The sequence below is a fragment of the Ptiloglossa arizonensis genome, chromosome 1, assembly GCF_051014685.1.
Source record: "Ptiloglossa arizonensis isolate GNS036 chromosome 1, iyPtiAriz1_principal, whole genome shotgun sequence".
Taxonomy (NCBI): domain Eukaryota; kingdom Metazoa; phylum Arthropoda; class Insecta; order Hymenoptera; family Colletidae; genus Ptiloglossa; species Ptiloglossa arizonensis.
The window spans coordinates 33,928,306-33,943,325 of NC_135048.1; the positions used below are offsets into that span (position 1 = coordinate 33,928,306).

General features: G+C 28.1%; 4 protein-coding genes across 7 annotated transcripts; 3 read left to right on the forward strand and 1 right to left on the reverse strand.

The window, feature by feature from the left end:
- Positions 1 to 124: 124 nt before the first annotated feature.
- Positions 125 to 4,380, forward strand: LOC143152495 (uncharacterized). Of its 2 annotated transcripts, XM_076322764.1 has the most exons (5): positions 126 to 445; positions 718 to 2,808; positions 3,081 to 3,297; positions 3,418 to 3,620; positions 3,779 to 4,380. In XM_076322764.1, exons 2-5 carry the CDS (start codon positions 729 to 731, stop codon positions 4,147 to 4,149), a joined length of 2,871 nt encoding a protein of 956 aa, XP_076178879.1. In that variant the 5' UTR covers positions 126 to 445; positions 718 to 728; the 3' UTR covers positions 4,150 to 4,380. The 2 variants fall into 2 exon arrangements, with proteins under 2 accessions (XP_076178965.1, XP_076178879.1); XM_076322850.1 differs by lacking the exon at positions 3,418 to 3,620 and having other exon boundaries at positions 125 to 445; positions 3,779 to 3,963.
- Positions 4,381 to 4,463: 83 nt separating this feature from the next.
- Positions 4,464 to 6,635, reverse strand: Zfrp8 (Zinc finger protein RP-8). The gene is made up of 5 exons (XM_076322974.1): positions 6,418 to 6,635; positions 5,584 to 6,199; positions 5,084 to 5,501; positions 4,909 to 5,011; positions 4,464 to 4,827 (listed from the first exon to the last, which is right to left on the reverse strand). The coding sequence occupies exons 2-5, from the start codon at positions 5,945 to 5,947 to the stop codon at positions 4,669 to 4,671; spliced, it is 1,044 nt and encodes a 347-aa protein (XP_076179089.1). The 5' UTR covers positions 5,948 to 6,199; positions 6,418 to 6,635; the 3' UTR covers positions 4,464 to 4,668.
- Positions 6,340 to 8,118, forward strand: LOC143152677 (transmembrane protein 50A). 2 transcript variants are annotated; one of them, XM_076323171.1, is made up of 4 exons: positions 6,340 to 6,635; positions 7,146 to 7,252; positions 7,326 to 7,459; positions 7,545 to 8,118. In XM_076323171.1, exons 1-4 carry the CDS (start codon positions 6,537 to 6,539, stop codon positions 7,640 to 7,642), a joined length of 438 nt encoding a protein of 145 aa, XP_076179286.1. In that variant the 5' UTR covers positions 6,340 to 6,536; the 3' UTR covers positions 7,643 to 8,118. The 2 variants fall into 2 exon arrangements, with proteins under 2 accessions (XP_076179286.1, XP_076179204.1); XM_076323089.1 differs by having other exon boundaries at positions 6,373 to 6,635; positions 7,326 to 7,474.
- Positions 8,119 to 8,609: 491 nt separating this feature from the next.
- On the forward strand, positions 8,610 to 14,520 carry Grp170 (hypoxia up-regulated Grp170 co-chaperone protein). Of its 2 annotated transcripts, none has more exons than XM_076322544.1 (9): positions 8,610 to 8,769; positions 9,394 to 9,531; positions 9,619 to 10,579; positions 10,663 to 10,925; positions 11,016 to 11,149; positions 11,223 to 11,461; positions 11,911 to 12,199; positions 12,287 to 12,716; positions 12,813 to 14,520. In XM_076322544.1, the coding sequence occupies exons 2-9, from the start codon at positions 9,394 to 9,396 to the stop codon at positions 13,233 to 13,235; spliced, it is 2,877 nt and encodes a 958-aa protein (XP_076178659.1). In that variant the 5' UTR covers positions 8,610 to 8,769; the 3' UTR covers positions 13,236 to 14,520. The 2 variants fall into 2 exon arrangements, with proteins under 2 accessions (XP_076178659.1, XP_076178749.1); XM_076322634.1 differs by having other exon boundaries at positions 11,223 to 11,416.
- Positions 14,521 to 15,020: the final 500 nt, after the last annotated feature.

Sequence of the window (15,020 nt, forward strand, 5' to 3'; positions counted from 1 at the left end):
TTTCAGAAATACTACATCAAATGTTACTTCTACTTCCTAGTAGCAACGCGATGAAATAATAGATAATAAAATAAAATTGACACTTATTATAAGGATAAAAAGAAAAATGTAGAAATTAACATTTTTGTAATTGGATGATTCATTACAATGTGTGCAGCGTTTCTTTGAGATGTTCGAACTTGATTACTATTCTTTTTCACTTACTCTTACTTTATCTAATCACTACTTGATTCATAGAACCAAATTATGCTTAGATTGAAATATTAATTGTAAATGGTGGAGTAATGGTGAGGATGGAACATTAAAATTTAATAAGCAAATTTATGTAAGCGAGCAAAAATAGGATATATTCAACCTGCACTCTTAGGTAATTCCCCGGATTCAAATATGAAGTACCGATATCAACACTACTAACAGTAGTTAATGTTTGTTATACGAGCAACGCGTAAGTATAAATGATTCCTCTAATAATACGTAATGATTATTTGTGTTTATATATGAATTGTTGTGAATGTTAATTTTATATAGTACAATTTATATTGTATTTATAAGGAAGGTAAAACGATGTTGAAAATCGAATTAGATGTTACATTTACAAAAACATTTAATTATTCAATGAAAAAAGAATTATACACTTTAATTATACAAGCAATCTTATATTGAATGAAGTAAAAATATTTGAAAAATTATTAGAACATAATATAACCAGTTTTTCAGTTTAGTTTCAGATGATTATGCTTGACAACTCGGAAAGAGTGAAAGAAATAGACTCATTAAACTTATTTAAAATGAAGTGTAAAAAAACAGAACATATCTCAACATTGAAAAATGTAAATGTCAGTACACATGAAGAACAAGACCAACTGAAAAAGATTGATCAGGAACAACTAAATGAACAATTACTAAATAATGGAATTACAATCTGTGAATATAGTATATTTTCATGTAAATTCTGTGTACGGAAGTTTCCTTCATTACATGATACCTTAAGTCATATTAAAGGATGGTCTCATGTTAATAAGTTAAAAAGACAAAATGTAAATTTAAATGCTTCTAAAAGCAAAGGTACTATATATGAAAATAGTAAAATGAATACAACAAATAAAAAAAAAGTTACAAAACAAAATTTAGGTATTGCACAGGAAGAAGAATATTTTGCAAATGATATTACTGAAACCAAATATGACACAGTACGAGATACAAATAAAAATAACACTAATTTGCAGAATTACTTATATCATTGTGAATTATGTAATACACAAATTGATATCAATAATTTATTTGAGCACAGTAATACAGTAACTCATAAACGTAATGTATCTTCTAATACGATTATGAAAGATAATATTTTATATAAATGTTTTTGTTGTAAATCAATAATACAAGGAAGTAATTTGTTCATCAACCACTTATGTTTGAAAACACATGTAAATAATTTAGCAAGAACATTTAAAAACATTGAAATGAATAACAACCAAATATTGGCCCCTACATCTCACAATACTCAAAGTATCTCAGTTACTAATATTTTTGTCCGAAAAGTGGAGAAATGCTTGATATTTATTCAGTTAGTTGATTGTGAAAACACTCATATTTCTTATCATTGTTCATTTTGTAGAACAAAATTAAATACCTGTGATGATTTAATAAAACATTGTCAAGGAAAATTGCATCTGTGGAAAGTACATCAACTTTTTGAAAATATAAACTCTAATACCAAAGATGTAACATTCATAACAAATCAAGTTAAAAAGATATCTTTTACAGATAACAATGATAATGGTTTAATTTTATCAGATGATGTGTGTTCAGAAGTTATAAAATATCTTCATATGTCACCATTTTGTTCATACAATAAAACAGGTAATAATGAGACAACAAAATTGAAGGAAAACTTAGGAAAATATTTGAACAAACCATATCATGAAAAATATTTAGAAATTGAGGAAAAAATGTATATCTTAAGTAACAAAAAAATGGACCAAATAACATTAAATTTAAAATTCATTATGCCACACGATAAAAAAGATTTCCTTTGCTTAGCCTGTGAAATAAATATTTCTAAAGAATTATATACATTATATGAGCACCTGTGTATGGAATCACATATTGACAATGTCAATAGAATTAAGAAAAGTAAAATTACCAAAATATTGTTAGAAGAATATATGAAGCAAAACTCTTCCAAACAGATATTTTGTTATTGTTGTAAAAATAATTTTCCATATCACTCTAAATCGATCAGTGATCATATTTTTAATCAAATGCACAGGAGAAATCATAACAAGTTCTACAAGATCATTGATAATACTTACAAATCCATATTACAAGACCTTAATAGTTTGTACTACAGTATTCTAAGATTTTCGTGCATTTTATGTAAAACAAATTTTAAGTACAAAATAGAATTCATAGAGCACATTGTAACAATGCACAGTGAAAATTTTGAAAATAATATATTCAATTTTTGTATTCCATGTGCTACCTTGTGGATGTATAAACAGAATTGTTGTTATAGAGAACATTGTAATGACATAATGCATAAATATTTAGTAAACCGTAAAGATTTTATGATTGAGGATCTTCCAGAATGTATAAAGAAGCTGTTAACCAAAGTTGACGAAACTGTTAATATTTTATTTCAAGAAACACAAGTTTTATTGAATGACAATATTCAGGAGGAAGTCAGACAATCTATAGAAAATAGTCTAAGAATTGACTTTCCATCTGTTAAAGCATTTTTATTTGGTTCAAGAGTCACTGGATTGGGATTTGCAAATAGCGATATAGATATATACATTGACTGTGGTAAGTATATACAAGGTGAGTTATCTAAGATTGAATGCTAAAATATTTTCGAAACTGATAATTATATCAAAAAAGGCTGAAGACTAAGGTTGAATGGTTTCAAAAGGAACGTCGTTTCATATGACTAAAAATTACTTTTGTTCGAAGCTTTTTCCAATATAATTAATAGTTTCAAAAATATTTCAGCTTTCAGTTGTAGATATCTTACCCTGTATACTCTAAAAGAATTAAAACATTTTAAATTTCACCTAAACTGATACATATTTTAATAGAAAACACATATTATAAAAGTAAAACTGAGGTCTCAAAAATCCTTGATCTTATATGCATTGAACAAGTTTTACGCACTCAAGAAGGACAATGGAAAGTGAAAGAAATATTGAAAGAAACTAGAACTCCTATAATAAAATTAATATATAGACGAACAGGTGTAGAGTGTGATATTTCTGTTCAAAATGGTCTTTCTGTTGAAAATTCTAAATTGCTACGGTATTGTATCTTATTTTATCTATATTTATACATATTAGAGATAAATTTTCATAATAGGAAAGCATGTTAAGTAATAGAATATTATATTTGTAGTTTACATATATAATTCATAATTTTTAGATCATTTAATGATGCATATTTACCCTGTAAAAAACTGATATTGTTTATAAAAAAATGGTTGTCTCTTTTTAATTTATCTGCAAATCATGGTTTAACAAATTATGCTCTTTCTTTGATGGTTGTATTCTATTTACAAACAGAATCGCATTTACCAAGTGTTGCTGCACTCATCAAAGAAAAAAATAAATCTCAACTTATATGTGGTAAATTCCATTACATTATACTTAGTGCATGAAGTAATTATGCTTGATTATAAAGTAACTTGTTCATATTTGTATTATTGTTTTGTTATCTTATGTACTAATTTATTATCCATTTGTTACAAACAATATAATGAATTTGTAATAAACTTTTATTTCAGGTTGGGAAACTGGGGTTGCGCAACCTATATTGCATAATGAATCTGTGCAATCTATTCCAGTATTGTTGTTAGGTTTTTTCAAGTTTTATGCAAATTTTGACTATCAACATTATATTATTTGTCCATTTATGGGTTACTTGTTAGCTAAAAAGGTTTTTGTAAAATTAGATACATTACCCAAAGAAATGGAACTTTATATCACACAATTATATCACAAACCAGAATATTTCCGTATTGATTCTCCATTATGTGTACAAGATCCCTTTGATCTGTCACATAATATAACTAAGGCTGTGAACAGTATTACTTTGAAATGTTTCAAACAATATTGTCAAGATAGTGCATCAGTATTGTCTTCTACACTGCCTTAACTTACACAGTGTTGAAAATTTGATCAAGTATTCTGTATATATACTTTATTAGCAGTTCTAACAAAGTTATAATATGAAAAAATATTAATGTTCAAAGCATAAATTTTCTTAAAAAGATAATAAAATATTAAAGTTTGCTTAATGTAGTAACTAAAAAATTAATTATAATGTATCTAAGATTTATCAGTGTATATTATAATTTCTAGATTGAAACAACATATACTTCGTTGAAAGTAGTGCAAATAAATTTGTCAAAACATGAATACAACGTAATGATAAAAAATGTTGCAATTAATTTTATTACAACTTTAATTAGATATATAGTATATGTTTTTATATGTTGACTTTTTTACAATGAATGCCAAAGTATTTTGTATACAATAAGCGTATTTTAAGGAGTATTATTACATGGCAAGGAAAAACAATTATATTTTTAATGATTAAATATATTGCTACAAATGATCAATGGTTTTTTAAGGAAATTTAATACGTCATAATTAAATACGCATTATTATGTTTCTAAGAAATATTTTCTATATCTTGTTTCCATACATATTCTATACTATATCCATTTTTAGGTACACATGAATTTCTACACGTAAATATTCCTAAAGTACCCCAGTCAATGCATTTAAAAGCATTTTCAAAATTTAGGAAGTTCAACAACTGAGGCATAATCTATAATGAATAATTTTTTATCAGTTATGTATAATTTTACTTGAATAATAAATAAAATTTTAAATTGTTCTATGACTTTACCTGAAATTCAAATATTCTTTCTCCATTGCAGTCCAAACATTTTGGTATTTCAGTGGCATGATTCTTTACCGAAATATGTAAAATTTTTCCTGCTCTGTCATATCTAGAGTTACAAAAATAACAACTCATATGTTAAAGATACTTCTTATTTTTTACTTTGACTAACAAGTTGTACCTTATAATTTGATCTGGATATTTGTCAATAGTCGAACGAAATTTGGAAAATATTTCGTCTTCCATTTGATTAGCCATACTTAATAATTCATTTGGCAAATCTGTGTTCTGAAAAATTCCTGCTTCACCCTTTTCTACCATCATTTCATATTTTTGAATTTCTTCTTCTTCTTCCTCAGAAGTATTTGCATCGTTATCTTTTCTCTCATCTTCTGCTTCTATCACTATTTCATATTCAGGAAATAAAAATTGACTATTTCTTATGGTACTTTGATTAATACCACAAGATTGCTTATGACCATTCTTCCAATCATAAACTTGATGAGAACGACAACAATAATTTATATGTTTACATTTAGAACAATGCTTAAGTGCTAATATTCCACAAACATGACATGTTTTCACCCACTGATCTACACCTAAACCCATTTAATTTATTATATATAACTCATTGGAGTTAAACATATTTAATTGTATTTCTAATTTCGGTAAGATACATACTAATGTCAATTCTCCAATCCTTTTCCTCTACAGGTGGCTCAAATGGATAAAATTCATTTGCTTTTCTTAACTGAGATCGAAAGACTTTTAAATTTCCATTTTTGTTCAATTTACAACACTCCACCTTCTTACATATAAAAACATATATCGTTCTATGAAAAGCGCACATACTGTCATCATATGGAGCATAAATTTGACACAAAAAGATACAAGGTTCTTTACAATACTCGCACTGAAGATCTCTCTCTCCGGGAATATCCTTTAAATTGAGCCACGCTGGTTTACCGCCGACTTTACTTGGAAAAAATTTACTTTCTAATCGCCACGACTCGCACTTTTGCACAATGCCTAATTCCACCGTCATTTGCAATGAAATCTATTTTTTTTTAATTATTTCTATTATAAAGCTTGTTTCGTATAAAAAATGCATCAATTCATTCCGCACACTGTGTTACATTTGATGAACCAGATATGGAATAAAAAAAGATAGAATACGGCTAGAGTTCAGTTTACAAAAATTGATAGTGTCCTCTAGTAGTAGGTATAGAAACCATTTTAAACAAACTTGGACGTTTAGTGTCATTGCTAAATGCTATATCATTATATCGTCCATTTTCTGTATAGATCAATAATTAAAAGATTAATTTATTATTTATTGAATATTTCTTTATTTTTAAGCAAACATTGCAAAAATGAAAGTGTATGTCTAAAATTTGATTAAAACAATTGCAGTTTAATTAATATATGATCGATATAGCAGATTTTACGCTTGACGTTAAAGAGAGTTTACGATCTAATAAATAATTCTCATAGTTCGCAGTCTTTTTTTCATACCTTGTGCGTGGTTGTGTTTGTAGAAAGATATTTGCAGTAATCGGTAGTGATGCTTGTTGTTAGGTTGGCTGTGTAATTGTGAAATTCCACTCCGTGTTATTTTATTGAGACTCCAAGAAATGGCGTCTTATTTCGAAAATATAAATCCTTCAACATGCGTATGGTTCGAAATAGGAGAGAAACGAAATATACTGGCGTCTATGTTGGCTGGAACATTGGTAAACACTGAAGTTTATATTGTCTGAATTTGACACTGACATTATATCACGATTTATTCTTTTTTTTTATCTAATCATGTACTTAAATACTGTCAATTTGTATTACTTATTTACAATATTAATCCAATTCAAGAGTTTGTTACTTATTCATATTTTTTTGAGGTAATAAATAATCTAGTATGATTTTTATTACAATTTACTATCTAGCTTTGTATTTTGGATCAAGATGTATTCATTGATCTGGAATAATATTTCCTAAAAACATAAAATAATTATAATTTTAAAACAGCAATGATAGTACTGATAAGAACATGATTATCCTAAATAGCAATGAGTTTTATAATGTTAGTAATGTTAATAAAATTGTGACAGTAATAATAATAATTATAACATTGAAAGTTATTATTATCACCATTGTTATGATCATAATGTTAGAACAATTACATAAATTCAACATGTACCAAAATCTGTAGATATTACACAAAGAAATTTATTTTTTTGCAATTTCAGTTTTTCGTAGGATGGTGGGTCTTTATTGATGCTCATGCCAAATATCCTAAAGAAATATTAAACGAGTATTATTTGTGTGGAATACTTGGAACTATTTCTTTTATTATGTAAATTCATATTGGTGTTGTATTAATATTTTAGCGCATTTAATTATTAATAATCATTAACTTTTTAATTTAGGGTGAACTCTGTTACAAATGCAGATGTAAGAGATGATGCGTTTCATGGGTCAAGAGTTGCAAAAAGTTGGTTGTTTTTCGGTTTTGTAATGGGATTTGCTGGAATGATTGCAGCTTGTTGGATTTTGTTTGCAGGTTTCGTAGCTGTTGGTCTGTATAATTTTTATAATTCAGTATTACAAATTATAACTATTAAATATTGTTAATTTTATATTTTTAGGACTAGAACATTACTGGCCTGGCATAGGTCTCTTTTTACAGAACTTATTCATTTTTGTGGGATCTCTCACATATAAATTTGGACGATTAGAAGAATAATGAGATTAATCAATATTTGTACATTATAAATGTTCTCATTTCTTGCACCAAATCTCCTGGTTCTATTAGGCTTTAAAGCGAAACATTTGAAACCGTGGAGTAAATAATTACAAGCATTGCATTATGTATGAACTGAATTGGTTCATAGTAAAATGAAACAACTTCATTATTTTAATTTACATTTTATGCAGATACTTGTTTCTGCTTAATTGTATTACTTATTTATAATGAATCATTTTAAATCCAAATAATCACTGTATACTTTAAAACAATTATTGTATTGTTTAAGTAAAAATAGTTTAAATAATAACAAATCATAACTTTCCTTTTCATAATAATTTTTTAAACTGTAAAGCATATAAGAAATAGTTAAAACTATAATTTTCTGTTTTAAGTAAACACATAAATATTGTCCTTGTTACAAGAATGTACTAATAAAACATACAATAAATTTTACATTTATTGGTATAACTGAAGATGTTTGAAATTTTAGTGCAAACTGTAACATATATTTATGTCAAAAATAAAATTTAAAAAAAAATTTAATATCCGAATAGGAATCGAAATTATGTACAAAAAAATTAGTGGTTTGGCTCAATCACACGCCTATACCAATTGCATCACAGGTTGAGTTGTCTATTGAATTTATTCAATGAAGTTACACGATTCTTAAAACTAAGACATTAAATATTTGTTACTTCTAGAAACGGTCTGATTGAAAATCATCCATCATTTAACTTCAATTAATGCACTATCACTGGGTAAAAGCCTAAATAGTATCACGCTTGAATATCTCTTTAGATGAATAAAATAGAAAAAAAATGATAATTTTTTATGTAATTAATGATAGAAGTATTTACCTTTTGACGACGGGGGTAAAATAACATTATTGGTTTTGATTTGTCAACGCGGACCAATGTAAGCGTTTTCTTCCATCTTACTTTACCAATCACATTGTGCCACACAAACACATGGTTCTTGTTCAGTTTAACGAAATATTAGCAAGAGTACGTTACGTGTTTTCTTACTTTAATAAAGGATTGAAACGAATATATATTCATACCTAATGGTTTAAGAGTAGTTGTTACTTTATCGTTCAGCTCAGTATTTTAGAACACTCACAAAAAGTAAGTAATATTCGAAAGCACGTAACACCATTATTCGAAATCTTTTCTCAGATATCCGGCTGCCATAACCAAGTTTGTCAAGTCTTATGAGAATCCTCGTGTCATTTAAAGATCATATTATTAATTTTTATTCATTGCATGTCTATGAATATTCTGTATGTATGAAAATTATTGCACACTATTTTTTTTACATATCATTTATTAGTTATTCGTTTTTACTTTTCAAATGTTCTGTTCATTATATTGTTCAGTTTGAAAGTTCTTTTTAACTAGTGTATTGCTAAATGCTACGGTGTTTCTATTTCCATAAGAAATTTTCCAGCAATGTTTGTCAATATTGACAAATTTTTTTATAAATCGAAATAATCTGGGAAAGATATTTGAATCTTTCTTTATGAAGAGGTGTTTATTAGCTTTTATATTTATTACTAGTTTTGAACATTTTTCTTTTAAATTAATTTAAACAATTGCTTTAGAATTACTTTCTGTTCTATTTATAATATTCTTATGTTACAAATCTGTTTCATTAATTGTTAGCATTTATAATTAGATAAGAAAATTGAACAAAATAATGTGAGATAAATGCCATGTTAAAGAGAAAATAAAGTTTACTTTTAATTATAGATGAAGCTGAGTGAGCTAAGAATGTCTATTATTTGGTTACTATTGATTATTATTACAACTTTTATTGGCATTAGCAATGGGGTTGCTATTATGAGTATCGACATTGGCAGTGAATCAATGAAAGTTGCCATTGTTTCAGTATGTAAAAATTTTTCATTGTATAATTTTGAAAATTGAATTTCTTGATCAGTGTTTCATAATAACCTTAAATAATGGTTTATACAGCCTGGTGTCCCTATGGAAATAGCTCTTAATAAGGAGTCGAAGAGGAAAACTCCAGTTGCCATTGCATTTCGAAATGGGGAAAGAAGTTTTGGAGAAGATGCTCAAGTAGTAGGAATTAGGTCACCGCAAAATAGTTTCTCTTACGTGTTAGACCTTCTAGGAAAGTCAATAAATAATCCTATTGTACAACTCTACATGAAAAGATTTCCGTATTATGATATTATTTCTGATGATGAACGAAATACGATTGCATTTAGACTTGATGAAAACACTACGTACACACCAGAAGAATTACTCGCACAAATTTTGCACAAAGGAAAAGAATTTGCAGAACACTCAGCTGGTCAAAAAATAAGTGAAGCTGTGATAACTGTTCCAGGTTATTTCAATCAAGTTGAAAGAAGAGCTCTTTTACAAGCAGCAGACCTTGCAGGAATCAAAATTCTGCAACTTATCAATGATCATACAGCAATTGCACTGAATTATGGAATTTTTCGAAGTAAAGAAATAAATGACACTGCACATTATGTAATGTTTTATGATATGGGAGCCAGTAGTACGACTGCAGCAATTGTCAGTTATCAAAATGTGAAAACAAAAGAGAAGGGATTTGTTGAAACCAATCCACATGTCACTGTTCTTGGTGTGGGTTATGACCGTACTTTGGGAGGTCTAGAAGTACAAATCAGATTGCAACATCATTTGGCAAAAGAATTTGATGCTTTGAATAAAACATCAAATTCTGTATTTAGTAATCCACGAGCAATGGCAAAACTTTTTAAAGAAGCCGGTCGTGTTAAAAATGTACTAAGTGCAAATACTGATCACTATGCTCAAATTGAGGGATTGATAGATGAACATGATTTCAGAGTGCAAGTTTCTAGAGAAAAGATAGAACAGCTTTGTTCTGATTTATTTGAGCGTGTTACAGATCCTGTTCATATTGCTTTAAAAACATCAGGTATAAAGAAAAGAGTTGAATTTAACTTTTCGTACAAATGTTGTTTTTTCCGTGATCATCCTAAATTAATCTGAATTTCTTAGGTTTGACATTGGATGTTATATCTCAGGTAGTATTGGTAGGAGCAGGAACTAGAATGCCAAAGATACAGGAACGTTTAAGTCAGTATTTGACACTTGAGTTGTCTAAAAATATTAACACAGATGAAGCAGCTACATTGGGAGCAGTATATAAAGCTGCAGACCTTAGTAAAGGTTTCAAAGTAAAGAAGTTTGTTACTAAAGATGCAGTACTTTTTCCCATACAAATCACGTTTGACAGAATTGTTGATAACAGAATAAAACAAGTAAGCTTGTGTTTATGTATAATCCATTGCTATGTGTTAAGTTTTATAAGAAACATGAATAAATTTTTATAAAAAATATTTTACTTTTAGGTTAAAAAGTCATTGTTTAGCAAAATGAATCCGTACCCGCAAAAGAAAATTATTACGTTTAATAAGTATGCAGAAAATTTTCAGTTTCATATTAATTATGCAGAATTAGATTATTTACCACCTAATGAATTAGCGTAAGTATTAGAAACATTTATTACTTACTGCATTATATTTGTATTTAATAATATTGTATTTCTTTTGTTTCAGTGTTATTGGTAATTTCAATCTGTCCACTATAACTTTGACTGGAGTAGCCGAAGCTCTAGATAAACACACTAAAGATGGAGCAGACAGCAAGGGGATTAAAGCACATTTTGCTATGGATGAGAGCGGTATACTTAATTTGGTGAATGTAGAACTAGTATCAGAAAAGTCAAGTCCAACTCCTGATGAAGAAGAGGGTACTTTCTCAATACTTGGTTCAACTATTAGTAAACTTTTTGCAGGTTTGTCTAGAATGCTTTGCAAAAAATGATACATGTATTTTATTAATTTCGGTTTTCTAATATAATTATTTATTGTTTCTTTTCTTTTATTATGAATTTCATTGGTACAATATGTAGATAGTAAAGGAAAAATGTTTTTGTAATGAAACACGTAGTTTGAAAAATTATCATATAAACTTATAGAATCAATTTTCTTAAGGTATAAAGCCATTTTTTGCAAGCATTTATAAATAAAGTATTAAATGCAACAACATGAAAGAAAGTTAAACTATACTTTAAAAACAAGTGTCAAATGCCAAGACTGTTACATCTTTTTTTTTATTTAACTAATGTACTAGTAACTTTATGAAAATTGACATTATGTAAAACAGTTTATATAATTGCATTCTACATAATTTTTACGAGCGCATCAATGACACATTTAGATGAATATAATTTTTTAATTTCAGGCTTTGAAGATAAAGAGAAAGAAGGAAAAGCTGAGGAACCCTCCAAAGACGACATAAAACCGGTTCACGAAGAACCAGAATACCCTGAATTACAAAAGGAAGTAGAAGAAAAAACAAAGAAAAAGAATGAAACTACAGTTAATGAGGATAAAGTAGTGAATAAAACTGAGAAAACAGAGAAAGAGAAAAAAGCTGTGATTGTAACTCTTAAAGAACCCATTAAAGCCATTGAAGTTAAGTTAGGACCTCAGATTCTTTCTGGAGATAAACTTACGGAATCTCGCGAAAAGTGAGTAAATATAAGTAATTGAATAATTTGTTTGTATACCAAGTATACTGTTCATATTCTACTGAAAGTGTTACACGTTAATTTTAGGTTACATCGTTTGGATGTATACGATTTCGAGAAAACAAAACGTGAGACGGCTTTAAACAATTTAGAAACATTCATAATAGACGCTCAACAAAGATTAGAATCTGAAGAGTATGCTGCTGCTGCTACTTCTCAAGAAGCAGAAAACATATTGAAAGCATGTTTTGAAATTTCTGATTGGCTATATGAAGATGGATTTAGTGTAACTGCAGAAGTGTACGAAGAAAAATTATCAAAACTTCAAAAATTGACCAAGGATGTTTACGAACGTGTCTATGAACACAGAGAACGCCCAGAAGTATTAAAAGGCATGACATCTATGTTGAATACTAGTAAAGTATTTTTAAATAATATGCGTAACTTAAGTTTATCGAGCGAAATTTTTACTCAAGTAGAGATTGACACTTTAGAAAAAGTGATCAAGGAAACTCAGGTAAATACTTTTGCATTTAGGAACAATTTATCGAATAATGTTCTAATCTTTTTTTTATTGAATAATCATATAATATTTGAATACATTGATCCATAGGAATATTATGACAATGTTGTCAAATTCTTTGCTGAAACGTCTTTGCACGATCCTGTGAAATATAAAGTTCGCGATCTTGCAAATACAATGGCGTTGCTCGATAGAGAAGTGAAATATCTTATAAACAAAGCAAAGATTTGGAGACCAAAACAAGAGTCTGTGATGAATCAAACAGAAAGCGCAATCGAGAATGCAACGGAGACAAAAGAAAGATCGGAATCGGAGTCTATTCGTAAGTCAACGACTGATTCTGAAACGGAGAAATTTTCAGAAGAAAGCACATCGTCTGATAATGCGAACGTACAAAATGAAAAGCCAGCAGAGTCGAATACTTTAGAAGATTCGACTGTAATGTTGAAAAATAACAAAGTTCGGTCAAATCACAAAAGTACTCAAGAGGACGGGGCACACCAAGAACTTTAAAATGAAGTTAATTTAAAAGTGTGTGACTTTTATTATTGACCGATTCCGTCTCGGTTAATAAATTACACAACTTATTATGTTGTAGGGCAGGTTTATGAATGCATTTAAAAACCTAAATCAAATTTAAGAAATTATGTGTTACTGTGGCTGAATGAATTATTTCGCGAATGTGAATACTGAAGTGTTATTTTATTTAATTGCACATGATTGTATAAGATTATAAGGGATAATTCGTTTGTTCTTCATACAAGAAAGTAATAGAATTAGTATCTTGCAGCATTTCGAATACAAAAGCAAAACCGACCATTCACTGTTTATAAAAGACTTTGCGCTTTAAGTGCCAAGTAGTTACGCGCATCAAAGTTGTATTTACATCAGGCCTGGTTAATTCTGTGCCCAGTGTGCCTGGGTAGTTAGTTTTCTTTAGGTATTTGGGTCCCTTAGTGAGGTACTCTATGAATTTACAGTGTGTAGTATAGGTATAAACGTATAACGTTGAATTCTTATTATTACAGTTGAGCCCCATCCGTTATTTCTTGCTGTAATGTATCACTCGCTCGAAATTGTTCTCTGGGAACAATGGCGTGTGCTTGATTCTGCAAGAAACTCAGTTGGCTAGGCCTGATCTATATCAATACGATAATTGCTGAAGAATTGCAAATAATTATATTACAATCAATCAGCACTGCGTTTTACAGCCGAATAAATTCGAATAATTTATTCGAGTCGTTATTTACAAATGACAAAATGTTCTACTTGGTCGGACTTCGTCTATTACGAATATATTTACTTGTAATACTTCTTGATACTATATTCTTAGACATATTCTATGCTATAGCTTAAAAATGATTTTCTACAGATATCTACATCTAGCATTACAATAGCATTATATAATGTTTTCGTCGTGAAGAATTTAAGATTTTATTCATTTTTTACATTCCTAATTAATTAATCCTCGCTACAAAGCATCTAACTTCAGTGCATGCCTACGTATAATTCTATTGTATCAATAATGTAATTAATTTCATGATACAATGATCATGTATTGAATTTTATAATGAAACAAAGCGAGGTAAACCCATGTCTGATATTGTAATTTGTTTAAAAGGATTTGGAACGTGCGTGCAAATAATTTGCTTCTATTAAAGTATTCGGTATGAATTAAATCAAATTATTCCAACGAATATAGATGTAATTTAAATTTGATCATGTTATTTATTATTTTGGGTAAATAAAGCAGTGTGTAAGATACTGATGAAGTAAAAGATAGCAAAACTCAATGCAACTTTTAATTTGTACATTTCATGTTGAACTTGATATGTTTACAAGGAAAGCATATACATATATTTTATTTTATAAACAAGTCTTCCTACAATTAAAAAATAACTTCAGGCTAATGAAATAAATTAATTTATAATTGCATATTTATTTTAATATATTTAAGACAGCATTATTATTATTAACGTACGTTTCACGTGCATATTGTTAAGGAAATAGATATTTATACATGTATAAATATTATTGTCACTGGAATGTTTTTCTTAATATTGAGTGAATTAGAGAAATTTAAATTTGAAATTACAGATAAATTTGATATCTTTGATTTAATAAAGATTAATGAAGTATTATCCTTTTTTTCTATTTCCTAGCATATTATGTAGAGTTTTAATATTTTAGTCTCAGCGAATTTAAAGGTATAATCTAGGTTCGAACTATAATTGTGTAATAAATTATTATTGGTACCACATTTGATATTTATTGCAATTAAAATAAATGTACAAAACA